The 18,256-nt window shown below is 47.8% G+C and overlaps 1 protein-coding gene and 1 long non-coding RNA gene across 4 annotated transcripts in view; one reads left to right on the forward strand and one right to left on the reverse strand.

The window, feature by feature from the left end:
• Positions 1-9,343: 9,343 nt before the first annotated feature.
• LOC128796909 (uncharacterized) lies at positions 9,344-13,766 on the reverse strand. 2 transcript variants are annotated; one of them, XR_008433927.1, is made up of 3 exons: positions 13,521-13,766; positions 11,928-12,002; positions 9,344-11,615 (listed from the first exon to the last, which is right to left on the reverse strand). It is a non-coding gene; the product is annotated as an uncharacterized LOC128796909 (long non-coding RNA). The 2 variants fall into 2 exon arrangements; XR_008433926.1 differs by having other exon boundaries at positions 9,344-12,002.
• Positions 13,767-13,913: 147 nt separating this feature from the next.
• The window catches only part of MMP24 (matrix metallopeptidase 24), a 45,542-nt gene continuing 41,199 nt past the window's right edge, over positions 13,914-18,256 (forward strand). The window contains exons 1-2 of one of the 2 annotated variants that reach the window (XM_053958355.1): positions 13,914-14,012; positions 16,435-16,583. In XM_053958355.1, coding sequence (XP_053814330.1) covers positions 13,914-14,012; positions 16,435-16,583 — 248 coding nt within the window. The remainder of the gene's footprint in view (positions 14,013-16,434; positions 16,584-18,256) is intronic. The other variant, XM_053958356.1, reaches the window with a different exon arrangement.

The raw sequence follows: 18,256 nt of genomic DNA on the forward strand, positions 1-18,256 counted from the left end.
TGAAGCCGACTCAGCAGCGACTTCGCTCTGCGATTCGCGGCTGGCAGCAACCGAGAGCCCAGGGCTGGACAATGAATCCAGCCCGCTTGTTTCAGAGCCTGCATTCAGCCCACCACTCCCTCCGCTTTCCCCGGACTGCCCCGAGCTCTGTCCTGCTGAGGCAGAGGCAGAGGCAGCGGGAGCGAACCCCGGCTTGGTCCGCAGCAGCGCCACTGCTGCTGCTGCCGTGGCTGGGGATGGGGGTGGGGCCGCGATTCAGTCCCTTGGATCCCACGGCAGGACGGACACACTGAGAGCGAGGAGCAGCCCCTTGTAATGGGCAGGCATGGGCGGTGCCTAGAGCCCCAAATCCAGGGTGGAATTTTATATTCCCGGGAAAGCCTCCCCTGCCCGCGCCCCGCGCGTCCTGCTCCTGTTGGCAGAGCGGGATGCCGAGAAGCTGTGGCATGGTCCATGGATAGATGGGGTGGGGGGAGGGCGAAAAGCCGGAGGAATTGCCGGGATTCTTGCAGCCTGGTGGAGGCGTGCACCGAAATATAAAGTTGGAATGGGTTGCCCATCTGAGGGTGGCCGTGAAGTGTCCCAGGAACCCCAGATTCAGGGGCCCCAAGTGATACCTATGAGAAGCTGGGGGAAGGGACCGAGCCGTGTGAATCTTGGCTCGGCAGAGAGCCTGGGCTCTCCGGCCCCCCGGCCAGGTTTGGGACGCTTGGCCCGGCCCCCTGGACCGGGTCCTCCGGCTCGCCGGGCACCGCAGGGTCCTAAAACCCACAGGTGCTGGTGGCTCTTTTGGGAAAAAAAAAAGAAAAAAAAAAAAAAAAGAAAAGAAAAGAAAAAGCAGAAAGAGCTGTGTTTTACTGACAGCTCAAAGTACTGGAAAACCACGAATCAGCCTCAACCCAAGTGATTGAATTAAGGGCTGTGGCCATGGCATTTCAGAGATTTCTCAAGTTTCTGAATTTGGTCAATTTTACTCAATTGTTTTGAAACTGAGGGTGCAATTTGGACCTGAGTTCAAATTTATCACTCAAGTTGTTTGTTCATTGAGGACATGATGCATGGGCCAAAAGCCTTGCATTCTTCTATCAAGTGCACACACCTTGCAAAAGCAATTTTGATGAATGCCAACCAAGGCTTGACCTGCTGCACCTTACTGGCTGGGATAAATCCCAGAGGCCTGAAGGCTTTGCAGCTATGGCAAACAGATATTACTCATCTTGCCAAATTCTGAATTTGGCTGATTTGGGTACGTGCACGTGTTTGTTAATACCTTCTTTTCTGTCATGTGGGCATCTGCTCACACTGTGAAATGGGTTTTGACAAGTTGGACTGCCAGTCCTTTGGCAGACTGACAATGAGTTGTTACTATCCTAGAGTTGGTAACTGATTTCTTAAAATTTATAATATGAGTTTGGAAACTCTCTGACCGTTCTGAGTCAATATCCAAATTGAGGTTTTGATTGATTGGAGTTGATAAAACTCTTGTGCTGCATTTGTTCTCTTTCCTGCAAGGGCCCTGCAGAAGGGCACAAACACTGCCTTTTTCTTTTCTTTTTTTTTTTTTTTTCTTTTTTTTGAAAATGAAATGGAGGAAAGATGGATATTCTCAGTTCAGTCAGAAAGAAAAAGAGAGAGATTCTACCAGGCTAAGCCTGGGAGAGAACTGAAAAAGAATGTAAATACTTCATTATCTCTCTTGTTGTTCACATTGTTTATAGATATGTTCTGCCACCGTGCGTCATTCACTGCCCACCAATGGTGTGAGATGTTTTTACTTTAAGACCAATGAAATTAGTCTGCACAATGCTCTCTATAAAAGAGCGATATATATGAAATAAATGAGTAGGAATTCTCTTTTCGCCTTCTGACTTGGAGTCTTTTGTTCCCATCCTGCCTCAACAATGACAGCCGTGGAGCTGGAGCTGAGGAAGACACAGGCTCAGAGAGACAACCTCAGAGCCTGCACCCTGGAGCTGCAGAAGGACTTGGAGGAAAGTGAGAAAAGTACAGCTTCTCCTCTCCCACTCACTGCCCCTTGCTGTCTCAGCAGCTAAGGAGCTGTAGCTGGATGCCTCAGCTCGATTCCCCCAAACTCCAGGCCCTGCCAGAGCCTCCAAGCTATTGGCCTCTCTGGAGCAGGGCTGCACAGGCATCCCCTTGCCTTTGTCTCTCTTGGGTTGTTCACTCTGCACAAGGCCAAGAGCAAACACACTTTCCTAGCCCTCTGAAACTTGCCCCTTTCATTCCTGCTTTTTTCTCTGCCTGGAAGTTTCCTTCATTTCTGTCAGCTTTGGAGCCCTTGTGGGCTCAGGGCCTGGCAAACTCAGGCAGGCAGAGAAGACAGTGCTGTTGTCTCTGCAGGATGCACATCAGTTTGCCTTTGCTTTGCTTTTCCCCTTCTCCTTCCCCTTCCCTGCTGCAGATTGGTGGGAGGCAGCAGTCAAGCACATTTCTCGAGAAACTGCCCTGGAGAAAGAGGCCTCTGAAAGACAGGAAGAAACTGTGACTCTTCACCAGGAGGTGACATCTCTGCAGAGGAAATTGGAGAACCTGGAGAAGGAAAGGATGGATGTGCTGGTGAGATTGGCAGATGCCACAAAGGGCCATTTCCTAGCTGTGTTTGCACATTCTGTTAATAGTTCTAAGGAGCACCTTTTTCCAGTTAAACTTTTCCAATTGCATTCTTCTGAATAAGGAAGAAAAGATGTTGTAGTCATGTCAAAGCCCATTAATACTGAGGCTGCTGATTTTCCTCCATGCTGGGCTTCTGTGCCCTAGAAGCTTTAGTTCTCAATGTCCACACTGTCTCTAGGGACATTGCATGGTTTGGGGAATTCCTCGTGTCCAAACCCACGTTCATATTTCTAAATATCTGGATCTGGAAGGAGGGGTGAGAAGACCAAGTTTGCTGTTAATAGAAAGGTCCACCACAGTTGCGCTGTACACCTGACCTTGTCAGGGTCATTATGCTATAGTAATGTAGCCCTTGCAAATAGTATCTCCAATACTGCCATTTGTCTCAGTTTTGGAGGTCAGGAGCTTTCTTTTTTTTTTTTTTTTCTTCTTTCTTGTAGGGAATTTTCTCCCTGTTATTGCTATGAGACTGATACTTAAGAGAACAAAAGACGTGGCTGGGAAGATGAGAAGGTGAAAGGGTACAGCTAGCTACTGTCTTACCTTAGGGGTTTTTCTCTTGGGAAGGGCAGAGATACCACAAGATTTTGGCCAGGGGGTGAGGCACTAAGCTCTGCTCCTCTCGCTCTCTTGGGATCAGAGGAGGGTCAGCCGGTCTGCGGCCACTGTCTGGAGCTTCCTCTGCCCCTGTAGAGCTTTTGTCCTGCCACTGCTTCTCCTACCATGGCTTGCCGCTTCCGAGGTTCCTGCTGCAGTGCATTTCACCAGCCGGAGGTGCAGCGGGACCGGCTGTCCCTGAGGGTTCCAAAGGAAGCCCCATCTCCATCCCTTCCGCCAGCCCGCCCGCCATTGCCGTGTGCAGAGAGACGGCCGAGCTCGCGCCACAGCGCCCCCTGCAGCCGCGGGGGAATCATCGCCCTGTCCTGTCCGGCCGGGAGCCAGCGGCGCCCCCGCTGGCTGTGCCCGGAACTGTGCCGCAGGGGAAGGTGCCTGCGGCCGGGAGAAGGCTGCCGCTGGGTCTGTGCCTCTGGTCGCTGCTGCTGCCGGGCTTGGTGTTTGTTTGCCTTGCTGGACACACACACGCTAGGAAGGAACTGCTATTCCTCTTCTCATATCTTTGCCTGAAAGCCCCGTAATTTCAAAGTTATAATAATTCGGAGGGAAGGGGGTCATATTTTCCATTCTGAGGGAGCTTCCTGCCTTCCTTGGCAGACACCTGTCTTTCAAACCAAGGCACTCAGGCATTGGATCATTTTCTTCCTGGTCTTCCAGGCCTTTCTATGATAGTGATTCTGCCGGCTGTCCCTGGAAGCAAACCAGTCTCTTACACTTGTTATATGCCGCTCCCAGAGAGAAAGGGGCCCTGGCTCCCTCACAAACACCTGTTCAATCCCCACATCCTGGGCCAAGGAGCCCAAAACCCTTGCTTCAGTATTATCAAGTTGCACACCTGTACCCATAAGGTCCTAAACTTGAATCAACCAGGTTGAAAAAGCCTCATGTCCCTGTTGTGCAATGTCTTTCCATGGATTGTGGAGACTGTCAAACAATAGGGACTCAGTGATGATCTTGGGTTTTGGCTCCTCTGCTGGTTGTGAGGGCCTTGGTTCCACATTCACATTAACTGGGTACATTGATTTGGTTTAGACTTGCTCCTCTGCAGAGGGGCAACTGCTGCTGGCTGTGGCTGGCCTTGTGGTTGAGTTGAAACCTGGACGGTTGTAACATCTGTGGGTTCTACTGCTGCACCATTGGCCTTTCCCTCTGATTGAAGCTGGTGCTGCTGGACCATGTCCCTGCCCTCTGTGTCAGATTTTGGGGTAGCTACCCAAGGTAACCTCAACCTGTCTCTGAATGGTGAATGGACCTTGCTGAATAAACACAGCAAAAACATAAGTAGATGATCTCTTTAGCTTTTAGGTGAAATTTAAACTCTTCAAAAGCTGTTGGCTTAGGCCCAAAGAAGTGAGTGAAGGGTTGGGAGAAGACTCCCCCCTGTGTTGCTTCATCACAATCAGTACCATTAGTAGGAAAACCAAAGAATTGAACTTAGCCCATGATAGTTACATAGCCATGTGCCCACAATCCAGAAGTTTACAAGCAGTGAATTTCTCACCTTGTTGGCGTGTTCTACAAACTCGATAACAACCACAATGCTCTTAGTCACAAGACACATGTTTTGATAAGGAGCTGTAAATTGGAAAAATGTAGCCACAATCATGTGCCAACCAAACCAGGATAAGCTAGACCACATGATGCCACTTAACAAGGTTCTTTATCCTGTGCCCCAGAACTGTTATTCTCTTTTCACCCTTTCCTCTCGATGCTTTCGTGCCATACACTGGGCACCAATAATTGTCTTGGTTTTAAAAGACAGATGTCTGCCAAGCAAAGAGGGAATGGAAAAAATTACCCCTTCCCTCCAAATTATTCCAACTTCAAAATTACACAGCTTCCAGGCAAAAAATAAAGGAAAAGCAGTAATAGTTCTCTGTTACATATAAAACAGAATAAACAACAAACAACAAAAGAAAACAATAACAGGAGTTTTCCACCCATCAAGCACCACTTTCCCCTTTGGTGCAGTTACAACCACAGCCAGCAGAGGGCGGTGGCAGCCCCAGTGAGGCAGGTGCCATGATTCCCTCCCGCCAGCAGGGAGCGCTCCAATGCGAGCTCGGCACCATTCCCAGGTGTGCTGGGGTCTCGGGGGAGGAGGGAAAATCGATCCTTTTGTAAATTCACAGGCAGCAACCAGTCTCAGCAACATCACTGGCAGAGGGCAGAAAACAGAGAGGGCAGGCAGATCAGATCAAGCAGCAATGGATTTCAGAATCAGCCACCAGCAGCCAGCAGAAACGTTGAAGGCAGATTCTAATACCAAGTTAAAATGTAGCCATACCCCCAGCTAGAAAAACATGCACGCCCCAACATCCCCAGGGCCGCTCCTCCCATTCCCCCACTGGAAGGGAAGAGGCAGCCCCAGCCCCACCCTCTGTGGGATCCCAGGTGGAGCTTATGCCTCTCCTGATATCCCCCAAGCCGTGGAAGGCCCAGGGCAGGAAACAGGGACAATTCCTGGCACAAATGACCACGGGATATGCCCATCACCATGACCACCCGCCAAGACAATGTGAAAGTAACCCTCTGAAAGCCCAGAACAAAGGATCTGTCACATTGAAATGTACTCCAACAGTGATCCTGAATCCATCCTGGTATGGATAAGGCAAGGATGTCTGGGTTTCAGAACCCCTGTGACAGCTTAACAGTGTTAACAGTACTGTTAACAGTAGATAACACATCCAGCTTGCCAAGCACTCAGTAGTTGGTATTTGTAACTTTACTAACAGAGCAGGATGTGATTTCAACCATTACCTACCAGAAGCTGTGTTACAGAGCCTACACGTCAGCTTTTCTCCAACACCAATTGAAATTAACATTACCATGGTCAAAAAACTGTTGGAACATCCTGGCCTGCACAAACTGCCACAACAGCAGAAGAAGAAAAGTCAGAAGACACCAATCAGTGTCCATCACAATATAGAAAAGGCACATCATGTCCTACAACAAATTAAGAGGGGTGGAGAGAATCACTGGTGGGAAAACTTGCTTGGATGGTCCCCAAGTGCCACAGGCTTTTCCAACCTAAGCTACATCCTGCAGTTGTGATACTGGCACTAACTGGGATTGGGTTTGTGTTAATAATTGCAGTGTATGTAAGAGTGTGGTACGTAACCCAGCAATCATGAAAACAAACTTGTCCAGAAATACAAAGGTTGAAGGAAGGAAAAGCAATGTGTCTGTTTTGCCAGAACCAGATGCTGTGTTTTTGTTCATAGATACCACTTGGTTTTAACATTTTGAGAAAAGAACTGTTTCGCTCCAACACTGAACCAAGAGCCACCACAGAGACTGACTCAGTGAGGTGGGTATTTGTTTTATTCGGCTCCTCTGTGAGAAATGGATTTGTAAAGGATTCTGAAAACCTGACTGAAAGCTCACACAGTCTTGTACATCTGTATGCAAATTCTGAGATAAGGTGTGCTGACTTAGGAAGGCCATGGAATAGAGATGACATTGTTGAGAGAGAGATTGAAGTAGAAACAAGTTTCAAAAGATGGCTTATAAAAAGACCAGATATTTTGGAGAATTCGAACTGTGAAAGACACATTGCAGCAAGACCATGTGGGGTAAAATAACAGGTAATTAGTGTTAGAAGTATTAGCAGCATTGTGTGGCAAAAGTTAATAGGCTGGAAAATATTTACAAGGTATTGTAACCAGGAAATAGGGTGGCTTCTGATAGAATGGTGTTAAGTTTTACATCTCTTACGTCTCACCCTTCTAGGAGACTGGTAATGGAATAAAATCTTTTATATGCCTCTCAGTTGCCCCATCTCTGTAGAGTCGGGCTTTTGCAACAAATGGTGCTTCCATTGTGAGGAAGCGATTTGGCTAATTTGTCCAGTGGTTGGAATGCCCTGAAGTACTTTTTGTTAAGTGCCGCTGCAAGGAAGCGCAACCCTAGGCAATTGTAGTTCTTCTGCAAGGAAGGAGCTATCAGGACCTCTGCCACTGGTTTGACTCGAACTGACACTGGTACTATCACCTGTTGCATGACAGCAGGTAGGCTTCGGGGAACACGACCAGGCACAAGATATCCAAACAGCCCAGAGATGTTTATAAGAGCCTTAAGGCTCTGATCAGATCTAATTCTTGTAATGTTTCAAAACAAGAGTTCAAAGATTTGCTATCTTGGGTTCAAAAGCAGTTTCTAACTATAGATGATACCTCTGTGTTCACCTTTCCTCGGTGGGACTTGGTTGGACTCAAACTATACAAAGCTTTTACCATAAATCGTGATCATACAGCTGCAAAGCTACTGCCTGCATGTCGCACTTCGACTGACATATTTAAGCAGCCTGCCAAGCTCCCTGCTTCCTTGATATGTCTGCAAATCCTGCCGCGTCCTGGGCCACGTCCTCAAAGCCTCCTTCTCCTTCGGTCTTCACTGGAGACACTGAAATCCCAAACAGGAGCCGCTGTTTGGGCACTCCCACTGCTCCCCCCGAGGCTTCTGCTGTTTTCCCACCCTGCAGCCACCGCTGCCATCCCCACCTCGCCTGCCATCCCTCCACCCCTGCCTTTATCTACAGATTTAAAGGGGACAGAAGCTGAAATTTCTCCTTCTTGTGAAGAGGGAGGGGAGAGCTCTGTCAACAGAAAGGAGAGAGGCTGCTCTATTAACTACAAAAGGGACAGGCTCTGGCTGCCAGAAAAGGGAGGAATGTGAGAAAAGCCCTGTGATTTGCAAACTTGTTGATGAGGAAATTAAGCAGGACACAGATTCCACTTCGGAGGAAGAGTTTAACCCATTATATCCTGGCCCCGTGAATACACAATAGGAACCAGGTTTGATTCCTTTAGTCTTGGAAAATAATTCAAGACGTCTGACTGATTGGGCTGACATAGGATGTAAAGTCATGCAAAATACTTTAACTCACCATATGGAGAGCTCCTTGCCATGCCAGCAAGGTATGGGAGAAATAATGCTAATCCCTGGTGGGAACCTGTATTACATTATAATATTAAGAAGTTAAGAAAAGCTATTAAAGACAGCGGCTTGAGCTCCCCATATTTTAATAACGTGAGAAGTATATACAATTCTTATGACCTAACACCTTCAGACTGTCATAATGTTTCGTCTATGATTTTAACGAACTCGCAATATATTCTATAGGACTTAGAATGGCAAAGGGAGCTAGGCTGGAGATCCTAATGCCCAACTTACAATCGGTCAATTAGCTGAAGATTCTCCAAATGACAAAGCAAAGGACCAAGCAGAATCCATGTCTAGAGCAGTGCTGGGAGATACTAAAAACACAGCATGGAAGGCTCTTTTGACTGTGCAGCCTGCGGGAACCCATGAAAATGCCTATTCTCTAATTTGACAAGCCAAAACTGAACCTTATGGTGCCTTTTTAGACAGTTAAACACAGGTGGTTCTAAGGCAGTGTCCCGATGAAGCAGCACATCCTCATTTAATTAAAAGCCTTCCCTTTGCTAATGTAGATGATGAATGGAAAAGGGTCATTCTAACTATACTGAACCAGCCACCAACAGTGCCACAAATGCTCACTGCTTGCAGCAAGCTGGGCACTCCACAGCACATTGTGACCATACAAGCTAGTGCACTGAGGGAAGAACTTGCAAAATCCCAAGATTCACTGGAAGATAAACTTGAAAGAGCCATTGAGGCTCAGACAAAAACTATTGAGAAAACCCTCACTACTTTACAGGTGGAACCTATTAAAAGGCCATGTTTTAACTGTGGAAAACCTGGTCATTTGAAAAAGGACTCTTATGAGGCAGTGAAAAATGCAAAATTGCCTAATATTTACCCTCGGTGCAGAAAAGGGAGGTATTATGCGAACCACTGTCACTCCAAACTTAACACAGATGGGAAGCCTCTGTCGGGAAACTTCAAAAAGAGCACGCTGTACCACCACGTGACAAAACAAACAATGGCAGCTCAATCCCAAGAAAACTTAGGCAACTCAAACCAGATGCAATTTGTGTAATCGCCAGTCATCACCCAAGCACCCCCACTTATTGCCCCCAGGGGCACAATGTGAACTGGCAACTTCTAAATTAACATACTTTTTAAAAGACTTTAACCATGAAATCATACCCACAGGAGTTACTGGTACTTCACAACAGAGACAAGACTTTTTAATTGTTTCAGTAAATTGTAACAAAGAGCTGATGCCTTTAGCTCCTGCTTATAGTGCTCCAGTGGAAATTCAACCAAAACACTAATAGCTATTGCTACTGCATTGCCAATGACTATAGCTAAGCAAGACATACATCGAGAGACTCTGCTTTTAACTAAGCGAGCTGTATACAAAAAAATGCCACTTGAGAGTTTCAGCTGGCACCTGATGTCCTTTGGCTAGAACGTGTCAACAATGAATGGCCACAGCTGACTTGCAGTCTAACACATTGTGGTAAAACAGTTCACATTACAGGCATGCTGGACACTGGCGCAGATGTCGCTGTAATTTCTCATGTGTTTTGACCGAGCAACTGGAATTTAGTGGCGCCCATGGGGGCTCTCACAGGAATTGGAGGAGTCACACTGTGTCTGCAAAGTGAATTCATGATTACTGTTACAGGTCCTGAAGGGAAGACAGCGATCATCTGTCCCTTCATGGTGCAGAGACCCATCACAGTATGGGGGAGAGACGTACTGTCCCAGCAGAGAACCAAAATAGAAGTGAGTTTTAATGGGCGCCACAGCGGCACCTGCCACTCTAAAGTTATCATGGAAAACTGACAGCCCTGTTTGGGTGAGTCAGTGGCCTCTAGCAGAGAAAAAACTAAATGCCCTCAACAAATTAATAAATGGACAATTACAAAAAGGTCACATCAAGCCCAAAAATAGCCCTTGGAATTCCCCAGTGTTTGTCAGTCATAAGAAAACTTCTGATTCCTGGAGAGTTCTCCACAACTTGAGAAAGATCAACGAAGTGATAGAAGACATGGGACCCCTGCAACCTGGACTTTCTTCTTTCAGTGATTCCAAGAGACTGGCCTCTTGTTGTCATCGACGAAAAGACTGATTTTTCAACATTTTACTGCATCCAGAAGATGCTCCTCGATTTGCCTTTTCGGTTGCAGCCATCAATAGAGCAGAACCACTGCAGAAATATCGTTGGACAGTTTTACCAAAAAGGATGAAAAATTCTCCTACGATTTGTCAATATTTTGTGGCGTGAGCTTTGTCTCCAGCCCAACAAAAACACCCACGGTCAAGGATTTAACATTACATGGACAATTTACTGATTGCAGCACCTCCGGGTTTGTCCTCTGGGCTGTGGAGAGAGCTCCGGGATCCATCTTGCAGAAGCTGCAAGATCAGTTTTGCACGGCACACAAGAAATGTCCTTGTCTGTGGGGCCGTGGCCAGCCGTGCTGCTGGAGCTCTGAGGAGAGCTGATTTGAGAGGCTCTCTGTCTGCTGGGGCCACCTGAGCCAGGGGGGATTTCTCTTTTCTTTAAGATTGTTTTTTTCCTTCTTTTTCATTCTTCTTTAGGGTATAAAGACAGAATGTGTTCTAATACCCAGACTCCCAGGACCTTTCTTTTGTGCCCAGTGTCCGCAGGCCACAGGGGAAGAGGGGTAAATGGATCCTTGTGCTCAGCAAGCTGCCCAGACATGCAGTGAGGAAGGGAAAATGGCCAGAAGCCCCTTAGCCTTAGGTGCTTCTGCAGAAGCCTTTGTGCTGGCGACAGGGCGGCTGGGCAGGAGCCGGAGCTGCGGAGATCCGCCAGACCGGTGCCTGGCGATGGCCACAAGCCCTCCTGTCCAGCCAGGCAACACCATCTGTGTCCTCCTGCCCGTGTTTGGCTGGCTGCATTGCTGAGGGCTCCGAGGTGCCTCTCGATGGGGCTCCTCTGGAGCTCTGTCGGGGCTGCGCCGCTGCCGGGCAGGTTGGCTGGGCTGGGGGAGACCCTGAGGGGACGATGGGGCGGTGGGAGGCCGTGAAGGGATGAGCTGCTGCAGCAGCCCTGACGGGACAAGGCGGTGGGAAGGCACGAGGGCCATGTGGGAGGGAGTGGGTGACAGGAGGCTCCAAGGGGACAGGAGGCCCCTGAGGAGCCAGGCTGGTGGGAAACCTTGAGGAATTGGGTGTCAAGGCATTAGGGATGAGGGGAGAAAGGGTGCTTGTGCTGAGGATCAGACAGGACAGAGTGGTGCCATGAGGAGCCCCTGCACAGCACACTCGTTTCTTGCTGAGAAGAAATGAGTTTAACTCACACCCCCAGGAAGGTTTAACCAGACTCTGTAATTCTATCATTTTGAAAACAAAGATCAGTTCAGCCTTGTAGTGCATTGGGGTCACAGTAAGGATTCGCGGAAGGGTCTGACAGCTCCATGTCAGCTGGCATAGACTGAGTTGTTGAGAGCATAGGGTTGTTCCTGCAGAGAAATGCAGTGAAATTTACAGAGCAGAACTGCAGGAGCTCAGTGAGATTGGGAGGAAGGAGTTCTCTGCCCAAAGTCCTGGCAGGGGCTGATGGTCAGAGAGGACAGAGGAATGGAGCGCTGCCTGCCTCCATCCTCACAGCCCCTCTGGTTACACAGCATGCCCCAAATGGAACGTGGCTTTGTCATTCCTATTCCACGACAGGGCGTGAAAAAAGAAAACTCAGAACAGAACCGAGAGTGCTCTTGCTGAGCTGAAGCAGCAGAGGGAAGATCTTCTGGCTGCTGGTACTTTCCAGTGCTCACCTGGCTGAGAAGAGGCTCCAAGGTGCCAAGCTGCTCAGGGGTAGAACTGGCTGCCTGCAGCGAGCAATATTCTCCCTGCAAGCAGACCAAATTGCTGGGTGTGAAAAATGCCAATAACTTGGTTTTTAAAATTTTAGAAGTTTATTAATAATAAAAGGGTTATAAAAATTGTAATACAATTAGAGTAAAAAAAAAATTAGACTAAGGACAATTACAATAAAAAGCAAAGACTTACGGACGTCCGGATGCTCTCGGGCACTTAAGCCACGATAAGCATGTTTTGTGAACAAAGGAATAACGCTTAAAAGCCATACACTGTTGCATATTCATACATACTTCATGGTTATGCATACATTCTATTTAAAATAAGAAACTCTGTCTGGAATATGTCAACTCCTTCTTCTAATCCCCACGGTGTCTTCGAGTCTGAGCAAGGCCTGAAGAAATTAGCTTCTTCTGATTAGAGAACCTTAAATTCCGCTTCTCTGGAAGATTTAGGTGTTCTGGGATTGTTCTCTCAAAGCAAGTATCTCATTCTTCCAAAAAAACCCCACATACATAGTTTCTATTTTAACATTATGTTATAACCTAAAACTATATTTAACACACTACTAAAGAGACTTAATACAGCATAACTTTCTAAAATAACACATATAATATTCATTTTAATATTTGCGAAAAGCCAATCATAAAATATGCGTTTTTCACACTGGGGAACAGGAGGGAGCTATGATTTGGCCTGGCAGGAGAGAAGGGCTCCTGTAGCCCGTGAGAGACGGGGCTGGTTGTGCAGGTGTTGGGGGGAGTCCTGCTGATCCTGAAGTGCTGGAAGTGTCCTGGGAAATGGGGTGCAATTGGAAGGAGAGAGACTGGTGAAGTTCGGGATTGAGCTTGAGCCGCTGCCCGCTACATCTGGTACACAGCAGTTCATCTGGTGTGAAAAATGCATATTTTATTATTGGCTTTTTGCAAATGTTACAATGAATATTATATGTGTAATATTGGAAAATTATGCTGTATTAATTCTCTTAAGTAGTATGTTAAATGTATTTTTAACTTATAACACAATGTTAAAATAGAAACTATGCTATGTAAGATACTTTTTAACTAGCTCAAGAAAGAGATGAGATAATCAAGAAACTCTTCGCACAGAGATGGCAGTGAGGGGCCCATAAAGAGTTACAGCCTCCTTATCGGAAAAGACAAACATTCTTCCACCTTCTCTCCGTCTTTATGGAACCACCAGGATTAAGGGGAAGAAGTTGACAAAAACCAGAAAAGCTCTTAATTTGCAAGGAATTTATGCATCATGTATGAGATGTAGGAATATGCAACAGGCTATTGCTTTTAAGGTTATTCCTTTGTTCACAAGGCATGCTTATCGGGCTTAAGGGCCCTAGAGTATCCGGACGTCCGTAATTCTTTGCTTTTTATTGTCTTGTAATTGTCCGAAATCTAAATTTTTATTACTCTAATTGTATTACTATTCTTATAACCATTTTATTATTATTAAACTTTAAAAATTTTAAAAAACAAGTGATTGGCGTTTTTCACATCTGGGAAGGCCTTCCACAAGCTAGAGCTAGTAAATACCTGCACGACACAACCCTCATTCCTTGAGGAATGTCCCTGCTGACTGCCCCTCCAGCTGTCCTGCTGTCGGCTGCCCGCAGCTGGTATCACATTCTCCTCGGAGATGGTCACAACGAAGAACAGCCTATCTTAAGAAAATTTTGCATATTCCACGCTTTGCAACACGCCGGCCGGTCACGGCGATCCGCGGCCGCACTCCCCGCGGGGCAGCCCCAGGCCGACCGGCAGAGGAAGCAGCGGATTCCGCTGCCCGCCTTCCCTTTCCCTTTCCTCTTTCCCCGTCCCCCTTCCCCCTTCTCCTTCCGGGCAGCCGCGCAGCCGCAGCCGCGGCGCCGGGGCCGGAGCGCTCCGAGCCCCGCTGGTGCGGACCCGGGCCCGGGCCCCGCCGGGGCCATGGCGCGCTGCCCGCGCCGGGCGCTGGGCGCGGCGGGGCCGCTGCTGCCGCTGCTCTGCGCGCTGCTCCGCGCCGCCGCCGACACCAGCACCGGCCGGGTAGGTCGGCGAGCGGGGCCGGGCGGGGCCGCGGCTGCCACCGGCGTCCCGGGGCCGCGATGTGCGCTAGGTGTCTCGGGGTGGGGAAAGCTGGGCGGTCAGCGGTTCCTCCGCCTCCTCCGCCAGAAGGCTTCCATCGTCTCCCGCGGGGCCGGGCTGAGCTCGGGTGTGCGGGCGCAGCTCCCTCGGCCGCGCCTCGGCAGGTTGGGACCGGCCGGAGAAGCGGCCGTGCTTCTCCTGTGTGATCATACGCTTCGCTCTCCGGGAGCAGCTTCTCGGAGTGTCCGGGTGGCCGTCGTGTGGTGCCCCGTTCCCGCTGCCGCCTCCGAGTGCGGCCGGGAGGGAAGGGGTTACGCGAGGGCAGCCCTGCTCCGAGCTATTTTGGTTACTGTGCTCTGCTCTCGCTGCTCGAGGGCAGCTAATGTTGGGTATAATGGAGTGTCCCAGCATTGTTGTGCTTGTCAGAGGCCAAGGCAGGGGTAGCAAACGGTCTTGGAACAGTTTTGCAGCGTGGCTTTGTCTGAAGCCATTGGTGATGTCCGTGTTTAATAGCGCTGTGTGTGTCCTTGGTGAACTTTGGCATGCCTAGTCCATGCACTCGTGTTGCTTCCCTACCCCACCTGGAGCACTGGCTCTGGCTCTGGCTCTGGCTCTCCTAACTCGAGACCATTAAGGAGCTGCTGGTGCAAGGCCAGAGGAGGCCATGGAAATGTTCTGAGACCTGGAGCTCTACTGCTCTGAGCCAGGCTGGGAGAGCTGAGGGTATTCACCTGGAGAAGAGAAGGCTCCAAGGAAACAGTACAGCCCCTTCCAGTGCCCAAAGGGGCTCCAAGAGAGCTGGAGAGGGACTTTAGACAAGAGTCTGGAGGGATGGGACACAGGGACTGGTTTCCTACTACCAGCAGGCAGGGTAAGATGGCATATTGGGAAGGAAGGTGAGGGTGAGAGGTCCTGGCACAGGTGCTTAGAGCAGCTGTGGCTGCCCCTGGATCCCAGGAAGTGTCCAAGGCCAGGTTGGACAGGGCTTGGAGCAACCATTGAGACCATAGTGGAAGACGCCCCTGCCTGTAGCAGGGGAGTTGAATGAGATGGGCTTCTAGCCCTTCTATGATTCTTTCTCCTGCTTTGGAAGCAGGGCTCTTCCCTCTCCCTAATGGCTTCTGGCGTCTTCTTGTTGCCACAAAGAAACGGGGATTGTTCTCCCACTTTTTCTTCTCCTGACTTGAGCCCCTTTCCTGCTGCTGTGTTATGTTAAGGAAGAGCAAGCATCTTCCCTCCCCCTTCCCTGAGTGGTCATGCTGTCAGTGGGAGAACAGGTCATGCAGATGATTTATCAGTGCTTATGTGGTGAAGACTGTCCTGTGGGTCAGATCGATTGGGGAAAAGCTTATAGGATATATGCTAGTCTCATAATAATCCTGATCTAAGAAGTGAATCAACCAGAAGAATGAAGCACTAAGGAGTGTGCATGAAAAGTTATGGGGAAAAGTTTATGAAAACAAGTTTTTATTCTACTACTACTATTATTATTGTTGTTGTTATTGTTACTTAATATTCTGTTTTCTCCTCATGTCAAAGTGAGGGAGGGGAAGAGAAGAGAGGAAAAAAAAATCCAGGATAATTGTATGTTTTTGAAAATGCTGTCCTTAGCATTTTGACAAGTTTGATATGCAGTTTTATGTAAGGCTGCATTTTAGGGTGGAGGCAGGGAAAAGGGACAGAAGTCCTTGAGGAGAGTTGGCTGTTTTCCTGTTCTGACAGTTTGCTGGTATTAGGTATTAGTTAAAGAAACACCCACCTGATCAGGGTCTTCAAACTTTCGGAATGTGGTTTTTTTGGTTGTTCGATTTTTTGTGTGTGTTTTAGGTTTTTTTGGGGGTTTTGTTGTTTGTTTGTTTGTTTGTTTTGGTACACTTGGGTTTTTTTAAGAATTACTCCTGTGCTCATTGCAAGTGCAAAGGTGAACTTGTGTTTTCAGGGATTTCTCAGGACTGTTAAGCTGTTTTCTTGGAATGATGGTCCAGAGGCAGCAGTGGGTAGCAGGCTCTTGGGAGCTTGCTGCTGTGGGGACTGAGGAGTCTCGTGATGGCAAGAGGACAGGGTGCACAGGAAGTCCCTGGAACAAGAACGAAGCTTCTTGGGCATTTCTGGTGCTCCAAAGACCTAAGTCTGCCCCAGTTGCTCAGTACAGATGATGTTCATTTTTAAGTGGCAGGTCTGCCTTGTCCTGTCACAACAGGTGATATTAAGCTGAGTCTTCAGCCCTTCCTAGGAATCATCTGATATTACCAAACCTAACCAAAAAAAGAGATGGCTGAATTTTTTTGGGCTAGTTTGTCACTTTTTCTTTTGAGGAAATATTCTGAACTGTTATGTTGAAAACTTACTGTGGCATCTTACCATCTGTTTCTTTCTTTTTCAGGGTTGGTTAAAAACTTATGGCTACTTACTTCCATCTGACAGCCAAATGTCTCCCTTGCAGTCAGGAAAAGCTGTGCAGTCTGCAGTTGCCACTATGCAACAGTTTTATGGAATCCCAGTAACAGGAGTTTTGGACCAGACAACTATTGAGTAAGATTAATATAGGCTACTTTTGTCTTTCTATTTCTTAATGCATTGTCATATTTCAGTATGAAATATGTATTTCATACTGACAGTATTTTTTGTGAGTGTGAGGAGAAGCTCTTGTTACTGTTGTTCTTTGAGCACAGATCCCCATTTCTGGTGCACAAAGTGTGAATCCTATGAGCTTCTGAAAGTGGAGGACATCAAGGGTTTAATTTACTTCCATCTCTGTCTGAATTTAGGTTAAAATTCTGGCCCCAGAAATGACTTCTAATCTTTTTCCTAATTAATTGGATTTGTGTATCTCCACAGATGTTATTTGTGGAGATCCATAGTTAGAATTGAAGTGAGTTACTGTAGTGTGATGACAGTAGTCAAAGCTACTTATCTGTCCAGAGTTGCCATTTGTTGGACATTAGATGTTCTCTGCTGTATGTTGGCCATGTGTTGTTGTTTGTGATCAGGGTTTTGATAGCTCAGAAGCATCGGTGTAAATCACCAGGGTGGGAGGGATTTTGTTTTTTCATCTTCTCTTCAATGTGGGCTCCAAAGGGTGATGTGGAAGTGGCTCTTTGTCTGGTTGCCGGGGTGTCATGTAGTGGCTGGATACATCTGCTGTTGGTCTGGGGTGCATCTGCTAACTAAAGCAGAATGCAGAGGAGGTCTTCCTAAGGCTTTCTGGGGAAAAAAAAAAAAAAAAAAACATTAGCAGACCCTTTCAGAGCATGCTCTGCCTTCATCTCTCCTCATAGGGCACACTGCTGGCAAAAGGGACGTGGTAGCCTAAAAGAAAGGCACATAAAGTAACCAAATAATGTAAAGAACAAAGTGGCTTGGTTTTATGCCTTCTGGACTGCAAGAAGAAGGAGAAATAGAAGAAATTAGTGAATTGGACAGGAGGGGATCGTCCTGGGTTGGGACTACCTCTCCAGTGAATGTAACATTCCCTCCTTTAGCTCACAGAAAGAGCCCCTTGTCCTCCATTGAGGGACAGAGAAAATCCTGTGTGCTTTTCAAATGAGTTGAAAACAAAGTGCTTTTTAAAGGTGAGGATTTTCTATCTGAGATCTCTTTGCCATTAATAACATGGTTTGTAGGTGAATGCTGAAGCAGAGCCATTGAGCAATGCTCTGTGTGTGCAGTTGGTGTATAGAAGCTTGGATTTGGGCTGCTGATGATTTGGAAAGGGATGGGGAAAGAAGGGGCTGTGATACTGGGGTGCTAGTTTGGAAAGTTAAGGAGCTGCTTCTGCTGCCTTGTGGGTGACGGGAAGGGCGCAAACTGCGAGTGGGAGTCCCTGCTTTAGTAAGTAAAAGTTTTTCTGAAAGAAAGGAAGGTGTTGCCCACATTTTACTGAGTTTGTATTTATGGGCAGGGCTTGATCAGTGCATGAACGTGCAAAGGCTGAGGAGTGAAAAACCCAGATGGTTCCCTCTTCTGAAACTCAAGTCTCGAAAGCTTGAGACCTCAGCTCCAACCAAACACTGGTGTGCTTTGGAGGCATGTTGAGTTGCTCTGCCTCCATCTGTCCTGAGTCAGTGGGTCCATATGTTGTATGGCAGGGTGGAATTTGCCTAGAATTTACACGAATGGAAAAAGAGGTCCAGATTGCTGTTAGCAGTGAGCCTGTCGTTTGAGCTGGAGGGGCATCTGCCTGGGCTGTGTTGGGCTGTCACTTC

This window comes from Vidua chalybeata, chromosome 17 (genome assembly GCF_026979565.1).
Source record: "Vidua chalybeata isolate OUT-0048 chromosome 17, bVidCha1 merged haplotype, whole genome shotgun sequence".
Classification (NCBI taxonomy): Eukaryota; Metazoa; Chordata; class Aves; order Passeriformes; family Viduidae; genus Vidua; species Vidua chalybeata.